This window comes from Genypterus blacodes, unplaced genomic scaffold (genome assembly GCF_046128005.1).
Source record: "Genypterus blacodes isolate CSIRO-AG114 ecotype Tasmania unplaced genomic scaffold, CSIRO-AGI_Gbla_v1 ptg000325l_1, whole genome shotgun sequence".
Lineage (NCBI taxonomy): Eukaryota > Metazoa > Chordata > Actinopteri > Ophidiiformes > Ophidiidae > Genypterus > Genypterus blacodes.
Window position 1 is genome coordinate 370,084 of NW_027467112.1, and position 25,473 is coordinate 395,556.

The 25,473-nt window shown below is 49.9% G+C and overlaps 4 protein-coding genes across 6 annotated transcripts in view; 1 reads left to right on the forward strand and 3 right to left on the reverse strand.

The window, feature by feature from the left end:
• efr3a (EFR3 homolog A (S. cerevisiae)) overlaps window positions 1-25,473 on the forward strand; it is a 111,754-nt gene that overhangs the window by 55,328 nt on the left and 30,953 nt on the right. The window lies entirely within an intron of this gene.
• oc90 (otoconin 90) lies at window positions 359-6,559 on the reverse strand. The gene is made up of 20 exons (XM_076137557.1): window positions 6,517-6,559; window positions 6,287-6,346; window positions 5,893-6,067; window positions 5,530-5,588; window positions 5,250-5,381; window positions 5,112-5,159; window positions 4,524-4,583; window positions 4,127-4,240; window positions 3,951-4,028; window positions 3,749-3,832; window positions 3,203-3,313; window positions 2,777-2,890; window positions 2,565-2,654; window positions 2,297-2,473; window positions 1,546-1,773; window positions 1,098-1,193; window positions 842-1,013; window positions 624-730; window positions 413-520; window positions 359-381 (listed from the first exon to the last, which is right to left on the reverse strand). Exons 1-20 carry the CDS (start codon window positions 6,557-6,559, stop codon window positions 359-361), a joined length of 2,079 nt encoding a protein of 692 aa, XP_075993672.1.
• Window positions 8,627-16,784, reverse strand: hhla1 (HHLA1 neighbor of OC90). Its single transcript, XM_076137558.1, has 14 exons — window positions 16,694-16,784; window positions 16,401-16,463; window positions 15,751-15,822; window positions 15,505-15,588; window positions 15,133-15,216; window positions 14,963-15,046; window positions 14,764-14,820; window positions 13,788-13,868; window positions 13,182-13,210; window positions 12,760-13,115; window positions 10,690-10,731; window positions 10,534-10,650; window positions 9,794-9,876; window positions 8,627-8,670 (listed from the first exon to the last, which is right to left on the reverse strand). Exons 1-14 carry the CDS (start codon window positions 16,782-16,784, stop codon window positions 8,627-8,629), a joined length of 1,287 nt encoding a protein of 428 aa, XP_075993673.1.
• Window positions 23,710-25,473, reverse strand: part of kcnq3 (potassium voltage-gated channel, KQT-like subfamily, member 3) — a 41,340-nt gene continuing 39,576 nt past the window's right edge. Inside the window, exons 11-16 of one of the 2 annotated variants that reach the window (XM_076137553.1) lie at window positions 25,271-25,376; window positions 25,061-25,192; window positions 24,863-24,958; window positions 24,641-24,728; window positions 24,342-24,540; window positions 23,710-24,281 (exon numbers count right to left, since the gene is read on the reverse strand). In XM_076137553.1, the coding sequence (XP_075993668.1) occupies window positions 23,710-24,281; window positions 24,342-24,540; window positions 24,641-24,728; window positions 24,863-24,958; window positions 25,061-25,192; window positions 25,271-25,376 (1,193 nt within the window). Of the gene's footprint in view, window positions 24,541-24,640; window positions 24,729-24,862; window positions 24,959-25,060; window positions 25,193-25,270; window positions 25,377-25,473 lie in introns of both variants that reach the window. The other variant, XM_076137551.1, reaches the window with a different exon arrangement.

The window sequence follows — 25,473 nt, forward strand, 5'->3', positions numbered from 1 at the left end:
TTGAATCTCGCTCCCAGTCTGCGGCTCTTTGCTCTCGTCACTGGAGGATGATGATGGAGGAGGAGGAGGAGGAGGAGGAAGAGGAAGAGTGACATGGGATGATCCAGCAGGAGGGTTGGGCTTCTCTCCCTCCGTCCCGTAGGCGCTCTCATCACTGCAGACAGACAGATGTGTTACAAACAAATCTCATGTGCCTCACAGTCAGAGGGTTGTGGGTTTGAATCCCTGGTCTCTGCCGTGTTTACAGCTCTTTACCTGTGAGTTGCGTTTGTGCTCGTGGTCACGTCAGTCATCTGCTCCTCTTCCTCCGAGGCAGGGCTCCTTCCTCCTGCCTGCTGCTCCTCGCTGGACTGGGGGGTCAGCTTGGGTTTGGGGGGTCTGCTGGCGCGGCGGCAAGAGGGGGCGGGGCCACGGCACTGCTGTGACGGCAGGCTGTGGTTAAAGTGGGCGGCGGCCATGCACTCTGCACTGGTTCTGTCACACACACACTGCAGCTTGTCACAGACGCCAACGCCCTGACCTGAAGGAGGAGAAGAAGACAGAAGATGGAGGCGATGTGGAGCGTCAGACGCCGTTTAACCCTTTCTGTCCCCTGGCTCAGGTTGGTCATGTTCTGTACTCACATCCTGGCTTCCTGTTATGGCAGGAGAGCTGAGCGCGCAGCTTCCTGTCGGCTCTGCAGCCCATCAAGCTGATCTGCTTCAGACAGCACTGATGGAAGAAGCAGCACCTGAGGGACAGACAGACAGGCAGGCAGACGGCTGTTAACTTCACGCTCTCTGTCATACACCTTTATGTTTACCAGACCGATCACTTCCTGTGAGCTCATTCTCCTGCTGACCTGTCCAGCTGGTCCAGAGGTTGACCTTTGCCCTCCTGGCCGCAGTAGCAGCCGTACATCTCGTACTCCAGCGGACATCGACCCGTCAGGCAGCCCAGCATCTCTCCCAGCGCCGCCATCTCCATCCTGGCCTGGCCGTCTCTGCCGTACTGTGTGAAGGAGCGACTGCACTCTGAGGTCAGAGGTCAGAGGGATTAGATTAGAGGCAGATTAAGTCTTCAGCTCAGAGTTCAGCCACAGTGAGGAAGGTTTGTACCTTTGCTGTCTGCCGGGAGCTGAACGTCGGTCAGACCAGCAGACTCCAGCAGGGACCAGGAGAAGAACGGCACGGCTCTCCTCTGAGCGTCCTCGCCTTCATCACCAAACACCAGGGAGAGGGAGAGAGATGGGGGGAGAGAGAGAGAGAGACGTATTGGCTGGCTTAATGATTTGGACACAGTAGTTGACTATGGTGCGTAGCCATGGTAACAGAGCTATAATGGGCTCTCACATGGTGCCTTATATGGACAATAGAAGAAGAGCTAAAGAACAAGGTGGATGGAAAGTTCAGAACTTTTCAATCAAACCCAAATGTGCCTTTTGACTCAATCAGGCTCTGTAATGTTTATTTATGTTTCCATCAGTGATTAATGTTGAGCTGAACACGTTGGTGAGCTGAGGCTCAGAGGAAGGTGATGAACATTTAGCCTCAGATTTCACCAAACCTGCACTTTCTGAAGGCTCCTTCTCCTGGGAGCTGTCGTCCTGCTCCTCCTCATCCTCCTCCTCCTTCTCCACACACTGAGCTTTGGCTGGAGCTGGACTCCTCTCCTCCTCAGAAGGATCCTCAGGCTTTGACGTTGGGCTTGTGGGCACAGAGGTCACCGCTCTGGTCTGTGTGGTCTGGTAGACGCTTCTTGTTGTCGTCGTTGATGTTGACAGTGATGGAGGAGCTGCAGGAGAACATGGAGACGTCAGAGAAGTTCATTATTAAAGACGCCAGGAGGAACTCCATCCCATGGTTTCTACTGTCGGGGCAGCAGATGTCCAAAGTCGACCAGGAGACGACCTGAACCCCTCAGCTCCTCCCCTGACCCTGCGCTTGAGTCCATCACCCTACACTGCTTGTATACTTGCTCTTATATGACCATCAGTCTTTACGTTCTCAGCAGGTTCACCCTCAGTTCTCAGCGCTCAGCAGTGCTACAGAGGGTCTTTCAGCTTCCCTCGCTCTCTCTCAGTAAAGAGAGTCTCACAAACCGCCCACCCCCACTGCCCCCCTCTCCAGGCTTCCTGACTTCCTGTCTGTAAACGATTCTGCAGACTCGAGTGTTTCTGACATGTTCTATAACAGATGCTAATTTTCAAGATGGTGCAAAGGTTTAATTAATTCGACTCTCCTGACTTGTTAATTAAATGCTAATTCAATCCCACTGCTTTTCCTCGTGGAGCCGTTCAGCCTGGAAGCTTCCTCACCTCGGCTCGGCACATTGGAACCAGCAGCAGCAGCAGCAGCAGCAGCAGTCTGCGGCGTGACGTCTTCCTTCAGCGAGTCCCGGGGTGCGGCGGGCGAAGCGTTGGCTCCTCTAATTGGTTTGCTCCCTGGCGGTGAATGCGTAGCTCTGTTTGTTGCCGTGGTGATCCTCTTTGGGCCTGGAAAGGTGCCAGAGTTCACAAACAAACGTTACAAAGCGAGCGGGCGTCTCGGATGTTTCAGCTCCGTGTTTGGCCTCGGCCAGCTGACCTGGTGTCGCCCTCGGAGCATCAGGCCCCGCCCCCTCGCCTGCAGACCAAGGTGTTGCTTGTGTTGGCGTGAAGGTGTCAGTCTCTGCACCTTGAGGACACACAAGCACAGACACCTTTAGAAAATCACCTATTAACAAATTCACCTTCGTCAAACACCGGCTTTGGTTTTCTCACTTTTTTGCTCGTTAATTTTGAGTGAGTAGATCTCACCGTGCTCCTCTGAGGCTTCATCTTCATCTTCATCTTCATCCTCCTCTTCCCCATCGTCTTCAGATGAGTTCACCTCTCTGCTGGCGGCGGTGGTTTGTTTGTTTGGACTGAAGACTGAAGACATCAAGGGGACACAAAAACTTTATTACTAATTTTCTGTTTCCTCTGGTGTTTATTTGCTCAGCACTAGTAGGTGGGCGGGGTCTGTTTGTGTGCAGTGTTGTGTTATAATCGATCAGTCAGAAATCGATCTGCATCCATTTGCAGTCACGTAAACGTAAACAAATGTCAAGGCAACACCAGAGGGCGCCAAAGGTCGCGAAAAGCAAATAATTCGTCTGCATTTCCTTCCTTCAAAACGAAAGAAGCAAAGCAGACGTGAGCGACTGATCTGTACCATCATCAGTGTTTCCATCGAGGCCTTACCTTCATCTGAGGCCTCCAGCAGAGAGCCAGAGTGTGTCAGCGTGCTGGGAGGCCTCAGCGGGGTCGCAGGGCGAGAGTCCTCCAGGTCTGGGACCAGCTCAGAGTCTGCCTCTTCATCACCGTCCAGAGCAAGGGAAAGGATTGGGTTGAGGTACGACACAGTTAACAATTTAACAACAACAACAACAACCATGCCAGTAACATGATGTAATACTAGAACACATCCAGGTCCAACTGAACTCTCCTACTCCTGTAATCTCCAGTATTTATGACATTAAAGAGCTAAATGAGGCACAAACACATTTAAAGTCTAATTGTGTTTTTATATCATATTACTCTGAGTTATTTCAGTGCTTAATTACATCAATTGGTCTGAATTAAGTAGCAGATTACCCAAATCTTTGCCAGGAGACGTCTTCACAAATCACGGCCACGTACCAATTATGTTTTAGGAACTGATCAGTGAGATCATTGACCTTTAATATTTCTAAGCACATTTCCATTTCTTGAGTGATTTCTAGAGGTAAATCTCAGCTCAGCGCTCACCCAGGCTGCTTCCTGGAGGATTGTGGGTCGTCAGATTCTCAGTCATGTCTTCATCTTCCAGCTGTGCGTCTGTCGTGTTCAGATCTGTGCGAGGAAGAGGAAGAGATGGAATCAAGAGACGGACAGGAAACTGTTTCACAAACCGCAGGACCGGGAAGTGAGGAGACAAATGTGACACATGACAAGAGAAAGATGATTTAACCTGTGGGGATGAAGCTCAGGAACTCCTCCTCTTCCTCTTCCACCTCCTCCACTCCAACACCAGCTTCCTCCAGCTCCTCTGAAATAACAAAGCACACAGAAAAGTTCAAACTTAGAGAGAGAGAGAGCGAGAGAGAGAGCCGCTCCGTCTGTAAGCTGGGGCCAATTACATCGTACCAGTGAGCGTGAGTGGGGTGGGCGTCGCTGGCGGCGTGGCGATGAGGTCACCGTCCGTCCCTCTGGGGTCAGTCTGGTTATCTGCTGTGCCGTTCATTAGCAGGAGCGTCTCTGCTGCACACACACACCAGAGTCAAACCAGAGAGGCTTCAGTGTGATAACATCAAACTGAAGCTGCACGTCAGCACAAACACACTCTCTTATCTTCCAGTGAGGGAACAACAGCAAACACAGGCACAGCACTTCTTATTGCTTCTATCAGACTAAAGGCTTTTTTCCAGAAGTTCCTGGGAGATAAAGGAAAGTGATGTCACAGCAGATTTGAAGCGTTGCAGCGCTCAAACATCAGCAAACTCAATCTGCCACAGAGAAATGAGACGAAGCAAACGGCTCCTACCTGCTGACAGGAGGGAGGAGTTAGAGAAGCTGCCTGACTGAACTTCAGCTGAGTGAACATCTGCAGAGAGAAACAGGACCGCATTCACTCGATATGTGATCCAAAGACTCAGGAGCAAAGCATCACTCTGGATGAAGAACAAGACTACAAGATGTAGACGATGGTGGCTCCAGACAACACATCAGGCCGTCCAGATGTGCATGGAGCTTCACAGGAAGAGAAGTAAACCTGCAACTACTCAGAGTTCCTACATGTCTAAGGTCATGTGGCCTGAACCTGAGGCGTCCAGAGCGTCTATGTTGGTCCTGACTCATCCAGAGTTACATTCTTACGTTCCCCCACTTGGTCTAACTTTAGGACTAAGTGTCAGAGATCAAGGTTTTAATTGGCTGAACCATGTTGTGACTCAGCTGTCTGAATTTCCAACCAATCAATCGCTCCCCCGGCTTCGACATGGGCGACCCGCTCCTGAACTGAGGCGTCCCCCTGACACACAGTCTGGAGGAAAGTGGTGCTTTGGTGCTGTTGTGTCTGTGTGGCGATGACTCAGCATAGTTCAGAGAGCTGTCTGACGTCACTGAGGCTCACCTGCTCCTCTGAAGGCGTCTCCGCTCTCCTCCGTGCCGTTCAGCAGCTCTGAAACGAAGAGACTAATGAGACGGAGAGTCTGAGGGTCTGAGGTGGCTTCTGTTCCCTCACCGGATCAGGACCCGCTTGGCTCTGTACCTGTTTGGTTGGGTGCAGAGCAGAAGTCTTGGTCCAGGCCTCTGAGCGTGGCGTTGTAGGAGCTCTGACTCATGCAGTCGATGGCGGCCTGGTCACAGTCACAGAACCTCTGCTGGCACCAGTCGCCAACATCTCAGAGACCAAAGAGATGATGAGCATGTTAGTTTATGAACCAATCACAGGCTCACATGCTGACAGCCAACCGGACCTCACGGCTTCAGAATCACATTTATATCCTTCTAATGTAGTCATGGAAAGGGAAATTGTCTTGATGTCTCACCACAGCTGCTGTTGGCTGCTGAACAGGTGAAGTTGTCAGGCAGGTGACCCAGCTGCTGCCTGCAGGGGGCAGCACTCTGGTAACACAGCCTGTGAGTCTCACAACAGCTGGAATAAAGAAGAAGAAGAAGAAGAAAGGCGACACCAGTCAACCTCCACAGAGCAGCAAAGATCATTCAGGCAAACACAGAGTGAAAACAAAATGGAAATCAATTCAATCAACCAATCTAAACAGTGAATGTTGTCATTTCCCTGCAGCCCTCAGCTCAGTCCTGTCTCAGCTCTAACCCCGCCCTGAACAGCACACAGTTTGAGAAACATGCAGCCCTCAGAGGCGCCCAGCTGCAGCCCCTATCTCACTCACACATCCAGAGGATCCACAGGGTCTCCAGCTGCCGTGTATCTGCAGGAGCAGCCGTAATTTTCCAGGTCCCGTGGACAAATCCCTGTGGCACACCGGAGCTTCAGAGTGAAACTCAGCAGAGACGGGAAATTGTCCAAAACGGAGTGAAGCCACGTGAAGCGCAGGCCGAGGCAATCTGCAGGAAGAGAGTTCACATGTGATCGAGGCTGAGGAGGAGGAGGAGGAGGCGGAGGAAGAGGGGGGGGGGGAGGAGCAGGAGGAGGTATTTGATCTTTTCTAAAGGTATTTTCTTACATTATTCTACCTTTATTGTGCATTAAATCTACAAGTAATCCATTTTGCAGCGACTGAGTGATGAAGAGTGTTGCTGCTGCCTGTGCTGAAGGTTTCTCACCTGTCATGTCGGCTGTGTCTCCCTCCTCTGACGGGCAGAGTAAGGACCTGGCTGAGACACCTGAGGACGCAGACAGAAGGTCACTGATCACAAGCATGCTCATTTGATTCAGGGGAAGAAAAAAGATCAAACATGGCAGAGAGCTGATGATCCTGAGATGACTGAAGAGCAGAATGAAGATGAGTTTCTGTCTCTGGCTTCACCTGAGCGTAGAAACATGGAGTACTCACCGTTTGGAAGAGAACACAGCGTGAAGATCCAGATCAGAAACATGGTTTATACCTGAATACACAAGGAGAAGGGGTTAATACTGAACTCTGACCAAAGGAAGCAAAGCGTTTCAGTTTAGCTCCAAACAGGAACTGGACATGGAGATGCTCATCAGAGTTATTCTCTCTTCTATAGATTGTGGCTCTGGTTGCTCCACAGCCACATGGAGGCCGGTGACCTTCTCCTCTCCTCTCTGCTGGGCTCAGCGGCTCGGCCCACCTGTGGCTCCTGGAGCGGCTAGACCTGTGAGCGATGGCGTCTGAGCCTGGAGCTCCTTTAGCTCAGAGCCGTCTGCTCCTGAGACGAGGCTGCAGCCTGCTGGAGGTCAGCAGCTTGGTTCCTACGCCTGGTTTACTCTTTAATGTCATCTTACAGCTTTGAATGCTAAACACTCCAAATGGCAAAAGAGCTCTTATGGTTTAAACGCAACTCTGGTTTAGCAAAATGGTCCAAAGGCGCTGAGTGACATTATTCTGTAGGTTGCAGCGCTCCCTGGCTCACCTGGGGCCCCCGGGGAGCCTGCTGCAGCTCTGAGACACACGTTATGAACGGCACAATGAAAGCTCAGCGGGGATCTCCAGATAGAGCTGTTATGGATCAACTTCTTCACATTAGAAATACAGACGTTTCAGGGTCAAAGGTCACAGAACAAAAAGCCTTCTGAGGCCACGGTGAAGATGCAGAGACACAGGAGACATCAGGAGTCTTGATCCATGATGAGGGAGGAGGTTAAAGCTGTGGTTCCTACCTGATGTGTTGCTCAGAGGCAGGTTCTTCATGCAGTGACGGACGCTGAGGGAGCGGCTGACATCGTGCAGAGCCGACAGGACGCAGACCTTTTAAACGCTCGCATGAAGCAGCCTTTCCCTCCAAAAGCAGCGCGGCTGGTCTCAGACCGTCTCTTTTAAGTCCCACCTCAGGGTGCCTTCAGGCCCCGCAGCCTTCATGGCTATCGGGTGACACCAGAACAGAAGCTTCCCATGGTTTGGTTCCTGCCCTGGTATTTGGTCGGGCCTTGGCTGTGGGCAAATTGTAGCTAGCGGGCATGAGGCTTCAGGCAAGGTGAGGTCCGGATGAGGGGGGACCTACAGAGTGGTCTTTGTCCCCGTGGGGGGGCCGGGCCTGTGACCTGGGAGCTTACCTGTACTTATCTGATCCTCCTGGGACTTTGGATCACATTGATCTGAACTCCCAGGAGGGGGGGGGGGGGTCAGTGGAGCACAGCAGCGGTGGGTTTAATGACAGGGAGGGCTGATAGGGAGGCATTGTGTGGGGCAGGTGCTCAGCAGGACCTGGGGGGAGGATGAGAAGCTGATCACGCCAGTTACAACAACACAGCAAATACATGGAAAAGCCTCCAACACTCAGCAATGACGTGTTGAGGTTAGGTTAGGTTTAAGACTCAAACGTGTCGTGTGTGTGGATGTTTCTGTCCTACAAAGCAAAGGAGCTGCTTACAGCTGAGATACAAACAAACCCAAGCAGCTCCGGGAACATGAGGTGATCTCTCTTTATCTTCTCTCCACCGGCTGAAACCTCACATTCAGGCATTAGATTGAACAACAGAGACGGCCTGGAGTCAAAGCTTTACTGCTGTGATTTGACGTGTGACTCGTCTGTCTTGATGCAGCGAGTGTGTGGGCGTCTACATCAGAATATGGGATCAACTCATGGAGCTGCTGCTTTCCCAGAAGGCATTGCAAGGCTTTACTGTGACTTTGTGAACCTGTGCCCCGGCCTCCATCACACTGGGTCCACACGGACACGGAGGCCTCACCTGGTCCCCCCCGCGACCTTTCACCTTTAAAGGCTCATTGGGCTCCATGTTTAAATGAAAGAGGACACAGCTGTGAGGTTTGGTGGTAAAATATAATTTACACAAACATCTGTACCTACAGACTCGATGACATCAGAGCAGGCGACTCCTTCTTTAAGTGAAACATGAACACAATGTTTCCAAACTCATCCAAACCTGGACCTAACAAAGTCTCTTTCCCAACCATTTCAGTTCAGACGTGATGATGATGATGATGATGATGATGAACGGCTCTTTGTGTCCCTGAGCTGCAGTCACACTTTACTGCACATCTTCGCCAGGCATCTCTGCTTCAGATCTGCAGAGAGGAGGAGGAGGAGGAGGAGGAGGAAGGGTTAAATGGGGGATAAGGTCTTGTCAGCAGGCGTTTCTGGGGGGGGGATGAAGGTTGGAGTGATGCTGGGGCGTCTCCTGTGCTTCACCCAGCAGCTGCTTCCATCTTAGGGAGCACAAACTGAATCCACACGTTCACACTGCACATTCACTTAGAAAGGAGTCATTAACAATAAAAAGCATTGACTGAGAATAAGAGACCCATGGCTGTCACTTTGTGTTAGCCTAGCATGCTACGTAAACAATGGCAGCAGAGTCAAGCCTGCTATCTACAAAGCTACAATACACGACAGACTGCTACATCTACACACACACACTGAGGACAGACTGCAGGCTGCTGTTGGTGATTTCATGTCAAACCCAGCGAGCGCTCGTCCTCTTCCCTCGACCTCTTGAGCTCATTAGCTCAGAGTCTCGTCTCTCACGCCTCAGCCAAGAATACTTTCATTTCTTCCTTTCTTTTCACAGTAAGGGTTAGTTTTCTGTTTTCTCTTCAGTCAGCAGGAGACATGTTTCTCTCTGTTTCTTTCCTAGCTTGGAGGAACGACCAGCCAAGCCTCTGCTTCTCTAATGAGCTCTGATGGGGCCGAGGGGAGTCACGGCGTCTCCCGTCAGAACCAGAGAGCTTCAGTCCTTCAGCCTCTCCTGCTTCACACTGAGCCACACAAACATCACATCACTCGTTCTGGGCTAACAGCAGCACACACAGTTGTTATGCGCCTGATGATGCTCACGTACTTGCACGTTATCTCCTCTAGAGGGCAGCAGAATGAAACAATCAAACACCAGCGATGATCTAGAAAAGCTACCTGACTTGAGGCTCAGCAGGAAGTGACAGAATATAAAGCCTGCTGCTGATTGTGTGAGACTGAGGCCTCTTTTGTGTGTGTGTGTGTGTGTGTGTGTGTGTGTGTGTGTGTGTGTGTGTGTGTGTGTGTGCGCACGCAGCGACGCAGTAAACGCTCTGCTGGGATCAACGGAGCGTCTCCAGCGTCACCACGGCCTGACAGGTGACGTGGATCTACTCCCACGCTGCTCTGGAGGCTCTACACTCCTCAGACGCTAAGGACTTTGTGTAGTACACTTACTTCTGGAGAAGGAGAGTCTTCTGACGCGGCGGCACACCTCCAGGGTGTGTGTTTCATACCAGACCTGGCTGTCATCACAATATCTGCAGGATGGAGAGGAGAGGAAGGGAAATGGCCGTTTACCAAGACGCCTCCTCAGCTCTTTGTTTAGTTTGTCAGACGTAGGTGTTTCCAGAATATCAAACAGATGTTCCACTTTGATTACACAAAGCCGGATTAGCAAAGTCGGTCAGATCAGAAACGGAGGCATGGAGCCGCCGTGATCCTTCAGTCATCAACGCTGACAGTGACACTTGATTGCTGCCCAAACTACAGAACCTCAGACTTTAATGTAACCTTGTCTAAGCTAATTCATCTCAAAGTGTCTTTCCTGCTCAAACTTCAGGTTCATTTGTTCCTTAATATTGCCGTGGCTCCTCTGTGAGACATCAGCATCACATCATCCATAGCTTTGATTGATCTACGGATCACTTTGGTCCAGACCTGTTATTAAGCGGACCAGAGTTCTTTAAAGCTTTTGGACTGCAGGATGTTGAGCTTCAGAGGTGGTTTAAGATGTTAGTAGAGATGTTTTGATCTCTTTGTTCTGTGGACCCCAGCTCATCTACTCTCTCAGGCTGAACTCCAGCTGCTGCTCCCACATGAACCCCCGCCACCTTAACAAGCCTGCAGGGGGCAGCGGTGGGCACTGGCTTAGCCGAGCGGAGATGGTTCATGTCTGGAGTGTCAGATGTGATTACCTTCTCAGCCGTGTCTTGGTGTTGAGCGGTCTGCAGAGGCACTGGGAGAAGAACTTGCATAGCTCCAGGATGCAGGGCTGCAGTTTGTGAGCGCTGACAGTGGTGCTGCTGCTGCTGCTGCTGCTGCTGCTGCTGCTGCTGCTGCTGCTGCTGGACATGGAGCTGTCACTCCTCTCTGATCGTCTCCAAGGACAACCTCTCAAAGACAGGAGGACAGCACAGGCGTTAGTCCCGGCTGCAGTGTGTTTATTTGCGTGTTAGAGCCATGAGACCCATCTGAAGCTGACCGTCTGTTTCAGAGGAGCCGCCTGTTGTTCCACGATCACAAACTTTTTAATGACTTTGTTGGTTTTCTGCCAAACAAAGTCATTAAGAGGGTTAATTACAAAAGCAAAACATAATCATGCAGAGACCTTTGCATGTCACATCACAGTCATTACCCCCCAAACACACAGAGCTGCGTCAGTAATTGTATGTAGAGAAGAAATCAGCAGTGCTAACAGAAACTTCCTGCTTCTTACCATTCATCCGTCTAAAGTATTCAGTCAGCATAATGTCATTTAAGCTCTTTAACTCCCATCCCTGCTGCTGATGCATTTTAATCACATTAATGAGCTGCAGGTACGCCACACACTCATTAGCATAGGAATGCTAATTCAAATACGGATTTCAATTATACATGTTCTCACTTTATCCAATTAGAGGCCATGTTCCACTTCTTCTCTCCTGGTTGGAGCCGGGCAGGAGCGGCTTCACCTTCACTGCCTCAGCACACACACACCTTACATTTACATTTATTATCTATCTTTAAATCAGAAACATCTCAGCCTGCTCTTCATCCAGGTCCCAGATGAAGAGCAGCAGAGCCACACAGGACCCAGATGTATGTGTGTGTGTGTGTGTGTGTGTGTGTGTGTGTGTGTGTGTGTGTGTGTGTGTGTGTGCGTGCGTGCAGAGACGTGCAGAGACGTGCAGAGACGTGCAGATGTTCAGCCCTGAAGCTTTGGGCCGCACGTTAATGACTCGGTGACAAACTGCACAGGAGGCTCAGACCGTCTGCTTGTTGCTAGGCAGAACTCAGCGGGGGAGCAGCAGGTCAGCACGCCCGAGGCTTTACTGCCATCTAGGGGTTTGACTCGGGCCAACAGGGGGGAGGACTCACAGTGTTTACTGCCTGGTTCAGTGTGTTAAGGAACAGTGAGTAGGTAAGCTCAATCATTTTGTGAATTAGTCCTGATGATGTCAGAGCAGGAAACAGTTTACAGTTCATGTTGGGTTATTTATCCTAGAATAAAGACAGAATAAGACTTTTACTTCATATGGAAATGGGATTATTGCTGTAATTTGGCTCCTTAATGTAACAGAAGTGGGAGAGAAAATCACTATCATGCACAAATATGAGTTTATTCTTTGTAAGGACGCTTGGATTCAGCCGACACTGCTTTTTTTTTCTAATTAGCTTTCACTATATTCCTGTTTGTCTCGGTGCTTCAGGTCTTTGTCTGTCTCCGTCCCAAACAGGTGGACGAGTGTGTAGAAGACACACACACACACACACACACCCACACACACACACACACACACACACACACACTGAATATTTACCCTTAATTTGCTTTTAACCTTTGCATCTTAAAAGCATCAAAGCTTTCACATAAGGGGGCTGTGCCTGGGTTACCATGGCGACTATCTCGCCTCCTGCATCTGAATGTGTCTCTCTCTCTCTCTCTCTGTGACACACACACACACACACACACACACACACACACACACACACACACACACACACACACACACACACACACACCCCCAGGCAGAATTGAATCAGTGTGTGTTCCATCCAGAGACCAAGCTGAACACGTCTGATATAATTTCAGAGGTTTTCTGTCTTCAGCTCGTTTGCGTCTCATCGGACCTGCAGATCACTGAGGAGCCGCCTGACTCAGGACCAATCAGCTGTCAGGACTCATCTGTGTCTGAAGTCTGCAGAATTATTCACAACTTGAATTAATTCTGCTCAATCAAAACCACAGTGGAGCAAATACCTCCACCAAGGCCGACCAGTCTGTCTGCCTGTCTGCCTGCCTGCCTGCCTGTCTGCCTCCTGACTGACAGACAGACAGAGGGTTTGACCTTTTTCTTTGTTTCTATATCCTGCTAATTACCAAACCAACAGTCGTCTGAGGTCATGTGACTTCCTGGCAGACGTGGCTCTGAGCTCCTCACCTGGTTTCTCCGTCTCCAGGGTCTTGGCCGCGGTGCTGGGCTGCCAGGTGGGCTGGGCCTGTGAGGGTCTTGTGGGAGGCGTGGTCTGGGTCGTTTGCCTCGTACTTGTCGGTGGCTGGTGTGCGGTTGGACTCCAGGCCGGCGCTGAGGTCTTGGGTCTGGTGGCCTCTGTGCTTGGGGGGGTCCCGGCCGGTCGGGCTGTGGCGGGCACAGGAGCGAGGGGCCGGCTGGCGGGCGCTGCTAGGTCTGTGGTCCACGTGGCTGTGGCGCCACTCAGCGGCCCGGCGCCTGTGGGACGCTGCCGAGTCGTAGCTGTGGAGGAAATCAAGGCCGAGCTTGTGAACGTTTGTGCCACTCTGAGGTCACAAAGACGTTCTGCAGCCTGAAGACAAACAGGAAAGGAGGCTGACTCACTCACCTACAGGTTCTCTGATGGACGACACATTGCCTGCTGGGGAAAAACAAAACCAGAGAGAGAGAGAAAATGAAAATAAGAGTTCCATAGTTTTGTAGAACAGAACTCAACAGAACCTGCAGAGACTTGAACCCTGAACCTTCACAGGGCTGCCACACAGTTTGAACCACACCTCAGACTCCAGACCAGGTCCCGGTTTCCTCTCACTGGTTATGATTTGACCTTTGACCCAGAAACGTTACAACTACTTATGTGGAGGAGCAAACAGGAGTGATGTTGTGAGTAAGGAGGGTGGAGAAGATGGGAAGGTTCAACCACACACACACACACACTCCCTCACTGAGGCTCTCTGCTGTGACGCTGCTGCCATCTAGTGGTTGTTTACAGTAAAAACCTGAAGCTGGAGCAGGACATTCACACACATGAGGAGCAGACTCAGCTAGTCCACCGACAACCCTGACCCTTCAGAATAAAAGACAGTCCATCAACAACATTAACTCTTCAACATAAAAGCTGTCAGCAGATAACAACCACCTAGCAACAACCCCAGCAACAAGCAGCACGGCCGCCATCTTTGTCTGTAACAACCCGGAGGATAACGGGAGGAACAAACCTCTGCCTGGCCCCTCTATGATGGTCTGGTTGAAGAGTGGAGTGATGGAGTCCACGTCCCAGAGCTCAGGCAGCTCTCCATCTGAACAAGACACACAAACACACACTCATACACTCACACACTCCTCTCTGGCCTCCTTCATTCAATAAGCAACTGCAGAAATATTGTGTTTGTTTGTGTGTGTGTGTGTGTGTGTGTGCGTGTGTGCGTGTGTAGCTGAGCTAAGCGTGCTGCAGGTGGTGTGACCTGATTGGCTGAGTGGAGTTAAATGAGTTGCTGAGCTCAGATGGGTGTTAGAGCCCAGCTGCTGTTTACCAGAGGGAGGCAGCGTGATCACTCAGTGTGCAGATGAACACACACTCTGCCGGGACTCTTGAGTGGTGCTCGGGAAAAGAGTGGAGTCTGCCATGCTGCGTTCAGGTGCACATGGGATGGTTGTAAGTACCAGAGGGAGAAGTGGAGCTCGGGAGTTTGGTGCAGTCAAATCCAAACTCACCGCAAGTTTGTCATGTTTGTATGGGGGTCTATGGGGGTCTATAGAAGTCTATGGGGGTCTTTAGACGTCTATGGGGGTCTATGGAAGTCTATGGGGGTCTATAGAAGTCTATGGGGGTCTATGGAAGTCTATGGGGGTCTATGGAAGTCTATGGGGGTCTATAGACGTCTATTGGGGTCTATGGAAGTCTATGGGGGTCTATAGAAGTCTATGGGGGTCTATAGACGTCTATGGGGGTCTATGGAAGCCTATGGGGGTCTATGGAAGTCTATGGGGGTCTATGGAAGTCTATGGAAGTCTATGGGGGTCTATAGAAGTCTATGGGGGCCCCCTAAGGAAGTAGATACAGTCCCTGAACCAACCCACATGGAACTGGACCCAGTATCAGACCCCGAGTCCCAATCCTTCCACAAGACCCTCCCCCTCACTCCAGCCTTCATGTTTAGTTTGTTTATATTTATTTAGCTTTACTCTGCTCACCCATTTTCCCGGCCATCACACAGATGTAAATGCAGTCTGAATTATTCCTCTGACTCACTGTGATGAAGAGAAGAAGACAAACCTGTCGTTATTAATAATGTTCAACATTATACAGTCATTAAGAGGAGAATGACTCAGAGACAGAGACTGGCAGCAGCAGAGGGAAACCCAACAGCTGATCAGTAACACAGCAGCTGACCTGACAGGATGGAGGCAGACTTGAACAGCTCATGTAGATAAGTGGTGGAGTTTCCCATCACGTCCAACAGAATGGCTGTGAAGTCTGAGGGAGAGCAGGAGGTGGATTTGGCTTTAAGAGTTATTTACTTCATCTTGTCTGCTTTCATTTGATATTTTGTATCTTCCTACCTGTTAAGTCGTTGGTTTCATTTGTTACACAGTAGCAGAATCGTCTCCGGAACATGTTGCTTTCTATGATGCTGATGCTGGAAACTGTGAGCCAGAACACAAAACGGTGTGTAAGGGATAAATAAGGTTGTAATAAAATCACCAATACACAAACATTTAACACTTTGCCTTCACAAACGTGACTCACTTACAAGGAGGCTTTCATTTATCATCCACTTATAGGTTAAAGGACAAAGCGCCTCCATTAGTTCATTTTACAAGCAGTATCACTTTGCAACCACTAGATGGTGCTGCTGCCACACCTTATATACCATACTGACACTATGAAGGAAGGAGCGGAGCGATGCTTTGGTTTATAATCTGTGTATTTACTGTTGTAGACCAGGAGTGTGAGGCGATGGAGAGCCAGGGAGCTGTGTGAGGTCACACTGAGCAGGGAGAAGAGCTGCCAGGAGCCTGGAGGAGACAAGGAGACAAGGAGACGTCCTCAGCAGTTTGACCTCACTTCAGAGATGAGGAACAGGTTGCTCACATGGGCGCTGTGGCTCAATGGTGACATACATGAAGGATATACAGCCCAGCATTGATCTCCAGATGAATCATATTATGACAACGTACCAGATTGGCTTGAATTGATTAAAGTATTGACCAGGGGAGTGAGATCTATGGCAGCTGGATCCATGCTCTCTGCTGGGGAAGAAGAGCACAGGAAGTCAGAGCCTGCAGCCTCTTTATCCTCTGTTAGCAGAAGCAGGCAAATGTAGCTGTGTAGTTTAAAGATGAAGTGTAAAGAAATGTGAGCCTGAACCTGACGTAGCTCAGATTCACCTTTAGCTCTATACATGTGAGGAAGCTTCACTTTGTGGTTGGTGGCACAGGAATCCTGATAAATGACTGTGTGTGTGTGTGTGTGTGTGTGTGTGTGTGTGTGTGTGTGTGTGTGTGTGTGTGTGTGTGTGTGTGTGTGTGTGTGTGTGTGTGTGTGTGTGTGTGTGTGTGTGTGTGTGTGTGTGACAGAGTAGAGACGCTTGATGAGTGATGTGCAGCTCTGCGCGAACGCCTGAGAGCTCAGATCAAAGTCGCCATAAATAAATTGATTAATCAACTGAGGGCCGGCTTAGATGTCAGATTGATTGATCACTAACTAACATGTGAGATAACTACATATCAGGAGAGTAGTAGTATTCCAAGGAAGAGTGTGAGAGAGTGTGAGCTGCGTCTCTTTGTTCCCTCAGTGTGTGTGTGTGTGTGTGTGTGTCGTCAGGTACCTGTTGAGTCGTTGACGTCTCTCCTGGGTCGGTGGTTGTGTTGCTGATGTGTTTGCATCAACGCTGCAGGGAAATGATACAGAAGTCAGATCTGTGTTTACCTCTGACATGTTCACTCCAAGAAAGAGGAGGAAGACAGATGTGAGGAAGAGCGACTCAGATGTGTTTGGGTCCTGAAAGACTCCATGATGCTGCAGACGTTCTGTTATTAACCCCGTCCTGTTCAGTCTATTTAACCTCAGGACAAACGCCTCCGTCTTCTGTGGGGACGTGGGATCAACAGGCGAGCCTACCTTGGGTGAGGAAGACGAGGAGCAAAACTGAAGACGCCCATATGATGAAGCAGAGACGTGGAAGCTGTGTGGATCTCTGTGAGGTTGCCATGGCGATGGCGCTCCGCTGGAAGAACGACAAAGACAACACCAACTCCTGCAGCTTCAGACCTTCACACTGAGCTCCTGTGGTCGTCCCTGCGTCAGTGTGTGTGTGTGTGTGTCTGCGAGTGTGTTCTGGTGCCGAGGTTTCTCCGGCCCCATGACAACCGGGTCTGAGACTCAGACCAGTGGACCCTGTGCTCCCCGGTGACCTGCTGGGTATCAAAGCTCCACATTCACCAGTAACAGTGTGGGAAACGGAGCACATCGCCCCGGTTACCAGCAACCGCTTCACGCTCAACTTCACTAAATACATTAGATTTAGTGTTTTGTCTCTTAAGTGTGTAATAAGTAGATCCTGGAGGTCTGATTCGGATCGGAGCCTCACCTTTTCCTGAAATCATGAACTAGTGTGCAAATGCTTTTACTCTTGAATTCACTCTGTTTACCCTCAAAATCATAGATGGAAATCAAACTGTTTCAGATCACTTTAGTCATAGTTTAGAAGTTTTAAATCTCTTTAACTGTGAGCTCAAGTCGTATTGTTGTGAAAGTGCACAGGGAGGATTCGAACCCACAGTGTTGTTGCTCTGAGGCAAGACTAGAGACCTTAAGATCAGACTTATAAACTACAGCTCAAATGCCTCATGTTTCATACTTCGATCGTCTAAACAAAGCTATAAAAAATCTCCCAACCTTAAAGCATCATAACTCAAACCCCTGCTCTGAGCCGAGACACTACGTTCCCTCCTCTTCCTCCCACCTGCAGCTTTACTTTTAGAACCAAACCGAGCCAGAGTAGCATCTGGTCTCTGTAACCCATCAGCTTCCAGCCTTACTCAGTTAAATCATTGAGTTGTTCTCCTCAGCAGCTAACACAGCTTACCTGCTGCCTGAATCCTCCTGTCAGTGCTGCCACACTAATCCCTCCACAGCATCAAACCCAGTCAATCACACACCTGAAGCCCGATAAGGATTAAAGGAGCCTGTTAGCGCCTCACAACAGAGGGGGTTGGCAGCAGACTGACAACTTATTAAGCTCTGTAAGTCTGTAAAAAAGGGAAAGGGAACAACAGAGCTGGAGGCTGGAGGCTGGAGGCTGAACTCCACCTGATCACCACTGCAAGAAGTGTCAATCATGCACTCATCAAAGCAAAGTAGAAGTTAGTAGTAAAAGTAGGACGGAAAGGAAGTGAAAGTGCTTATATCAGAAACAAACATAAGCTATGATAAGTAAAAGTCTTTAGTGTGTTTGTGCAGCATTAATCCAACTATACAAAACTGGAGACACAAAGTTTTTCGCCAAACAATGCAAATCCCTCTGTGTCTCTAATTTAGTGGAGATGAAGACGTGCTCATGTTTTAGTATTCTACTTTAAGTTGAATGTAAAATGTGACTCTGCACGTTGGAAGTCGTGACTCCCAGCAGTTTGGACCGAGTCACAGCAGAACCACCGGCCCGGGTCACCGGCTTGGTTGAGCTCAGGAGGATGTTTCTTGCAGCGGAGGTGAATGGCGGTAATAAGGCGGCGGTGAGACATCTGAGCCGTGGGGAGGATCAGAGAGAGAGAGGAGTGAATGAGGCTTTAGTGACGGAGGCTTGGTGGCACTTTGGCACTCAGACTCAGAAGGACTCAGCAGTGAGTGGCAGAGAGCGAGTCAGGCTGCAGAGAGCCTGGGGGAAAAGCTCAACCAGGGTAGAGTGTTTGCGTTTGTTGAACTTATTATTATGACTGAAAACAAAGAATCAAGTGTGTTGACAGATGGCGGTCTGAGTCCTAGCAGCTGTGGGGCTACACACACACACACACACACACACACACACACACACACACACACACACACACTTCATAATTCCAGAGTCCACACAGGGATTTTTCAGTTCAATACTTTATTAATAAGTGGTGCAATTGAAAAGACAAAAAGTAAGAATACATTTGCATATTATCCTCAAATCAAAGTATTCAAAGTGATCTGATACAGAATAGACACGGAAACAGTTTAAGGGTTTTTTTTTTCAAACTGGAATGAGAAAAACGATGTACAGCTCTGAAGGCCACTCGTGTAAATGTATCCAACCCTCCCGACAGTGAAACACAACAAACAACACCACTGTTTCTGACTCCAAAGAAGCTGCTGTGACTCACACACACACACACACGTCACCGCTAAACTCCTGCTTTCTTCATTTTCATGTTAGAGAATCTGTCTCTCAGCACGGCGACTGCATTAACACAAGACTCTGACTCCGACTCTGCACATGACTCTGACTCTCACTGTGTCTCTAACTCTGAATCAATCTCTGACTCTGACTCCTCCCTGTCCTTCCTGCTTCTGAACACATAGAAGTTGTTTTGTGTAAATGCAGTCCTCCACACACACACACACACACACACACACACACACACACACACACACACACACACACACGTTACTAACAGCTTTGTGTTGCACGTTGACAGTGAGAGAAGCACGACCAGAACACGTCCATGACACTGAGGAAACTCATAACTGCACTAAAAGGCCAAGGCACAAATCATTTGTAACGGTCAAAATGTCCACATGATGACGTAATGATGATGGAGAATGTGTCCATCAGTGCGAATACTAATGTTAACTTCAGATTGATTACAGCGGCACGATGGCCCTCGTGACTCCACAGACGCCTCTGCTCCTCTTTATGACGGGGAAGAACAGAGCAGAGCAGAAAGCACACACACACACACACCTTCAGACCAGAGCTCAGCCAATAGGAACTACAGGTATTAGTTCAGCAGCTGATTTGGCCCCTGAGTGGCTTTCAGCTCCACCCAAACATGATTCAAGCTTCAGCTGGGTTTGTTTTGTTGTCGGGTCAGCTGTTTGTGATTAGAGCCAAGAAACGCAGCATCCTTAAGTGAGATCTTTTTTATAGCTGGCTCAGAATTTATCAATCGACCCATGTGTGGTTGCTGACATGTGTGAGTGGAGTGAGCGGGGGCCAATTCAAATCAAAGCCATGATTGTCAAATGAACGGTTGAAGGGTCATTCCAAACCACGTCAGGACTGATGATTCTATGCCGCATGCTGCTTCCTGGACCAGTAGGGGGCGTAAGGGTGGAGACCCCACCCGCCCAGCCGGGGGCCAGGAAAGGTGTGTTTGAATGGAGAACACTGCATATGGAGCAGCTCCTTCCAGGGGTTTGTGTTTGACACGCTTTACGTACACTGATCCCTCCAACTGACTCTAAAGGGTTAAATCAATTCACTCCACTCTGATCTGTGACTTCCAGGCTTTTAACACTCAATGGAACAGATCGTAAAGTGACGAGATGGACGACTGAGAAACACTTTGGACTCAGAAGAGCTCAACGTTTGAACAGAGAAGGAAACAGAAACATTGCAGGATAACATGGGACCATCATTCCCAGAAACACACACACACACACATGTCAGACGAGATTTACAAACCTGTGTGACCAGGAGACGACACTAAACGGAGGAGATTGAGCTCAGGATGTAAGAGGAGCTTCATCTCAGCTAGAGAGGCTCAGACAGGACTGAGAGCCTGCAGACACTCAGAGACTGAAGCAACTCAACAAAAGAGTTTCCTTGTTTTAAGAACATAAAAGGCTAAATCTAATTCGGTGTTTGGATTTTCTTTGACTTCCTGAGAGTAATAATTATCTAACAGATCTTCATACAGAGGAGTGTTTCCACTTCAGGACTCAGCCTCAGCCGTTTCAGCCTCATGCTTCCTTTGTATCTTGGAAGATCAATCTACAAACTTTCTGTTTAACAGTAATTTGCCATGTAAATACTTTTCCTCTCTCGTTCCTTAAACTGACGCACGTCTGCTTGATTGGACAAAGCAATGCAGAGTGTTTACATTGTGAATGGAAGCCATGTGAGTGACTGACTGAACTGTAACTTGGCTTTAGGTGTGGAGAGCAGGAAGGGGAGCTGTGGTCAGGTGTTCAGCAGAGCAGGGAAACTTTACACTGTAAAAGAATCCAACATAAATAATAACCATCACATTTCTGTGTGTGTGACTAAAACCTCTACAGAACAGCATTGTACAAAAGCAGGACTGAACTGTGTGCGAGTTATAAAACGTGGACGTGAACAGGAGTCCCGTTGTTGGGCTGCGGCGTGTTTCTGATGGTTTGGCTCTGAGCGTTGACGCTGAGGCGCTGCTTTGCTTCAGGGGCACGAAGACCGAATGAGCACAGGGAGAGGAGAACGCTCTGCTCTGAGGTGTAACGCCTCTGGTAATATACGACTGGATTCAGTCAAAGGAAGGAAGAAGGTAAGTCGTTATAGTTGCTGTAATACAATAAGTTAAATAGATAAGAATACAGTATTGGTTTGATCACCTTGAATGCATCACAGACCTCAAATGAGAGCTTCAGGCCCTCTTCCACTCAGGCAGTAACAAAGCTTTTGGCACTAATCAGAGGAAGCTTTTGAGTTCCAGCCCCAGCCCGGCTCCAGATTTAGGTCTACTCGGCCTTGGCAGAGGTATGCGCTCTCTCTAAGGGCCTCCTGGTTGCTTCTCAGTTCTCATTCTTGTTCTGCGTGCAGTGGTAAAGGGTCTGTTGTGTTTGTTTCAAAGCCATAAGCAGGTATTAGATCAAACACTGTAGAGGTCTCAGGTCTGGGTGCTCCAGGTGAGGATGTTTCCCGCCTCCAAAGGTGCTTTAACATGCTATAATCATATCATCATCATGTATAGAGACGTAGTTGGTTGTCAGATATTACATTCAGTATCAGTGCTTCACTAACTCTAGAGTAAATGCTGTGTAAGTCTATAAGTGATCCTCCTAAAGCTGAAGTGGAGAAAAGTAAAGAGGAGTTTACTGTGGGACAAACCAACGCCTCCATCTGCAGCTCACATCCCCTTTAATCAGCCCGGTGTGTGTGTGTGCGTGTGTGTGTGTGTGTGTGTGTGAGAGAGTCTGTTTTCAGGCTTTCACATCCCGCTTCAGGTTTTTATGGTCACATGATCAAAACTCTGGATTTCTGACACAATTTAAATTTTTGTTGTCGCTGCCGTCGTCTTAATTTATGATCATATTAAGTTTGTTGTTGTTGTTGTTGTTGTTGTTGTTGTTGTTGTTGTCTCTGTGCCGCATGTGAATGATCTGAAAATGTAACGAGATTTAGTGATTTGATTGATGCTTTGTTGCTCGACACACAAAGGGACAGACAAAAAAAAAAAACAATGGTTACCATAGAGACGAGGATCTGCATTCTGAACACAACCTCATACTGTATATGCTGTTAACCTTTAAAAACATGCACACACACACATCATCTTAAGTGGTGTGTGTGTGTGTGTGTGTGTGTGTGTGTGTGTGTGTGTGTGTGTGTGTGTGCAGTGGCTTTGTGTTTGAGGCTGAAGTCAGCAGACAAAGTGTAGAAAGACTTCCTCCTGTTTAGGCACCAGAGCTCATCCTGTCATAACAAAGATAAGGCCAGGGAATTAGAAGAATACAATGACGTCATCAGCATAGAGGCGTAGCTGTGGCTCCTGGTATCCGGACTCCAGGCCTCCCGGGGCCGCAGCAGGGTCGACCGGACGCCACTGATGACAGTACGGGAGGTCTGGGAAGTCTGGGAAGTCTGGGTGCCGGAGCCGGATCCGGATCAGGAGTCACTTCATTTATTATAAGCTTAAACGCACAAAGGCTGGATTGAAAACCAGATCAGCAGCGATGGCGTTTGCGTGCTGTCACTGTGGCCACGCCTTCTTTTTTGTTAACACGGGACGAGGCCCCTGTAGAGACTTGACTCTGGACTCAGTGGAGCTGGTTGGCAGGACTCAGCAGCTGTTTGAAATGAAGACGAGCAGGCGTTTAGATCCCTGAAGTCATGAGCCCACAGAGCAGATACAGAGTTTAGAAGTCTGTCAGGTTTCTTTGTGGCGGTGAAACTGTGTGTGTGTGTGTGTGTGTGTGTGTGTGTGTGTGTGTGTGTGTGTGTGAGTTTCATGACATACGACCCAAAAGCACAGTGTTACGCAAAATAAAGCTACCATGGTTGAAGCTGAAGTCAGAGTTCCTCATAGAAGAAGACGAAGAACAACATGAGACAAGCAAGAAAACAAAAAGTGAAACAAAGAAAACACAACTGCCATCAGCTAAACAGTGTTTCTGTGTTGCCTTCACACACACACACACACACACACACACACACACACACACACACACACGGCAAGCATTAAACAACACACAACACTTTGCATCCCAAACCAGACGGGAGCCTCTCTGGTTCCAGTCTCTTCCTCTTCCTCGACCCCAGAATGCTGCATCATCATGCAAACCATGCAGAAACCATGACAACGAGGAGTCCGCTTAAAAAAATAAGTGTTATAAAATGGCATAGCAAGTATATGAATCCATTCCTTCTCCTTTTCCCGTCTCCTCATATGCTGGACTTTGCGGCGTCTACACTAAGAATGGCATGCGTCCCATGCAGTGCGGTCGGCTTTGCAGCATAAAGCTTTGGGTGAATATATGAACGTATACTCAGGTTCCTTTACGTTTAGCTTTAAGAGTGCAACTGTACAGAGTTCTACTTTACAAACTATTGAGATTCTTTTCTTCCCGGGCCGTCCTGACGCGGCGGCGGCGGCGGCAGCGGCGGCGGCTCGCTGCCTGGAGGCCGGTGATTGGTCAGATGATTGGTGATGGAAGGGAACGCTGATGACCTCCATCACAGCCTGGCAGGGTCGTTGACTACACAGGCAGAGTTCACACACACACACACACACACACACACACACACACACACACACACACACACACACACACACACACCTCTGCATTCCTCTGAACTGCAGTCCAGAGATGTGGCTTTGACCCAAACGTGTTGGGTTCAGAGGCATAGGTTGGATTTAAGATCAGATTAATGTAGATTCTGGGTTTCTTCTCTCGTGGGGACACGGGACGCCTCAGGGCGGCGTGTTCCACACAGCCTCGCCAAACCCCTCCCCCTCCCCCGTGGAGGAGAGCGGGAGCGGCCCCCCGCTGGGCGTGAAGGGGTCCGTGTCTGAGTCCGTCTCCTCCTCTGCCAGGTAGCTGGGCCTGGGTCTGGTCCGGCCCGCCCCCTCGCCCGTCGCCACCCCGGCTCCCGCAAACACCTCCTCCTCGCTCCCATCGTCCTCCCTCCCTCCCGAGATGCTGAAGCCGCTGGGCGAGCGCTCCAGCTCCTCGTGGTTTACGGACAGCATGGAGAGCGGCGAGTCGCCCCCCCGCCCCCCTGTGGTCCTGCCCAGCCCCACTGAGAGGTGGATCATCTCCCCACAGCCGTCTGCCTGGTAGTCCTGCTGCAGGGAGCTGATGGGTAACACTGTGGGGCGCTCTGTGTAGGTGGGGATGGGTGCCATAGGGTGCTGAGGGTGCTGTGGGTGCTGTGGGTGCAGGTGTGGAGGTGGAGGTGGAGGTGGAGGGGGAGGTGGATCCTCTAAAGGCAGGTGGTGTCCTACACCTGGCAGCCCCGCCTCCTCCCCTCCTCCTCTTCCTCCTCCTCCTCCTCTGGCTGTGCTTGGCTCCTTACTGAAGCCGTAGAAAGGGTTAACCTTGCTGACAGGCACCTGGTAGGACATGTTGGGCAACGCCTCGGCGTAGTTGAAGAAGAGCCGTCTGATCCCGTCTCCTCCCCCCGGGGGGACGCAGGGGTCCAGGGTCATGTGGGCGGCGCCGGCTGAGTCCACCTGCAGCTGCTCACTGTGCTGGATGTGCATGTCCACCAGGAAGTCCAGCTTCTTCTCCATGTCCTCCACCTGAGACACACACACACACACACACACACACGTGATCACCTGCAAGGTTTGATGCTGTGGGTCAGAGCGACCCAGCAGGTTCTGGGTTCTCACACCTCACCTGTCTCTCCACCCTGACGAATCGACCCATCATGCTTTGGTCTTCAGCGTCTGGCATGGAGGCAGACTTGCTGAGGTACGACTCCTGCCTGCAACACAGAGACACTGAGTGGCTTCGCTTCCTTTAGGGACGGAGAAGTGAGGGTCGGTCCGGCCACATAGAGCAGCTGCTCCAGGAGGACAGAGCAGCAGACGTGTTGTGAGGCGAGGTGTTGCTCTGTACCTGGGTGACTGGTTGGACGGATAGGCAAAGGGTGTTTTCTGAGTTTTCTTGTGTTTCGGGGTGAGAGGGGGTCCCGGAGCAAGAATCATGTCGATCCTTAAAGGAGGAAGAGCAGAGACACTGGATGAGCCTCATGAGGTCGTGACCCTGAGGTGTCCCGATCCTGAACTCGGCCCTGTGCTCAGCTTCTCTCCTCACCTGGTCTGGAGGTATTTGATCCTGCAGAGCATGTCCAGGTGTCCGGCTGAGTACTGCTCGATCACGTCCTTCACGTCATACGGCCTCAGAGTTTCCTTAAAGCGCTTCTTGTTCAAAAGGAACTGCAGGATCCTGAGGAAGACAATCAACGTCAACACACCAGTTGAGCCCTGATGTGTCGTCATGGAGCTTCAGGTCGGGTCCACTCACCTGACTGCTCTGATCACCAGCTTCAGGGTGGGGATCATCTCCTCCAGGAGGATGTCAGGGGGGAAGCCCCGGTCCTCTAAGGCTGCATCTGCCAGGGCGCCGGAGTCTGTCAGGACCACACACACACACACACACACACACAAACAAGAGTCCGTGAGCAGAAAACCACAAACATGGACCAGAATGCTGCTGTCAGGCTGAGG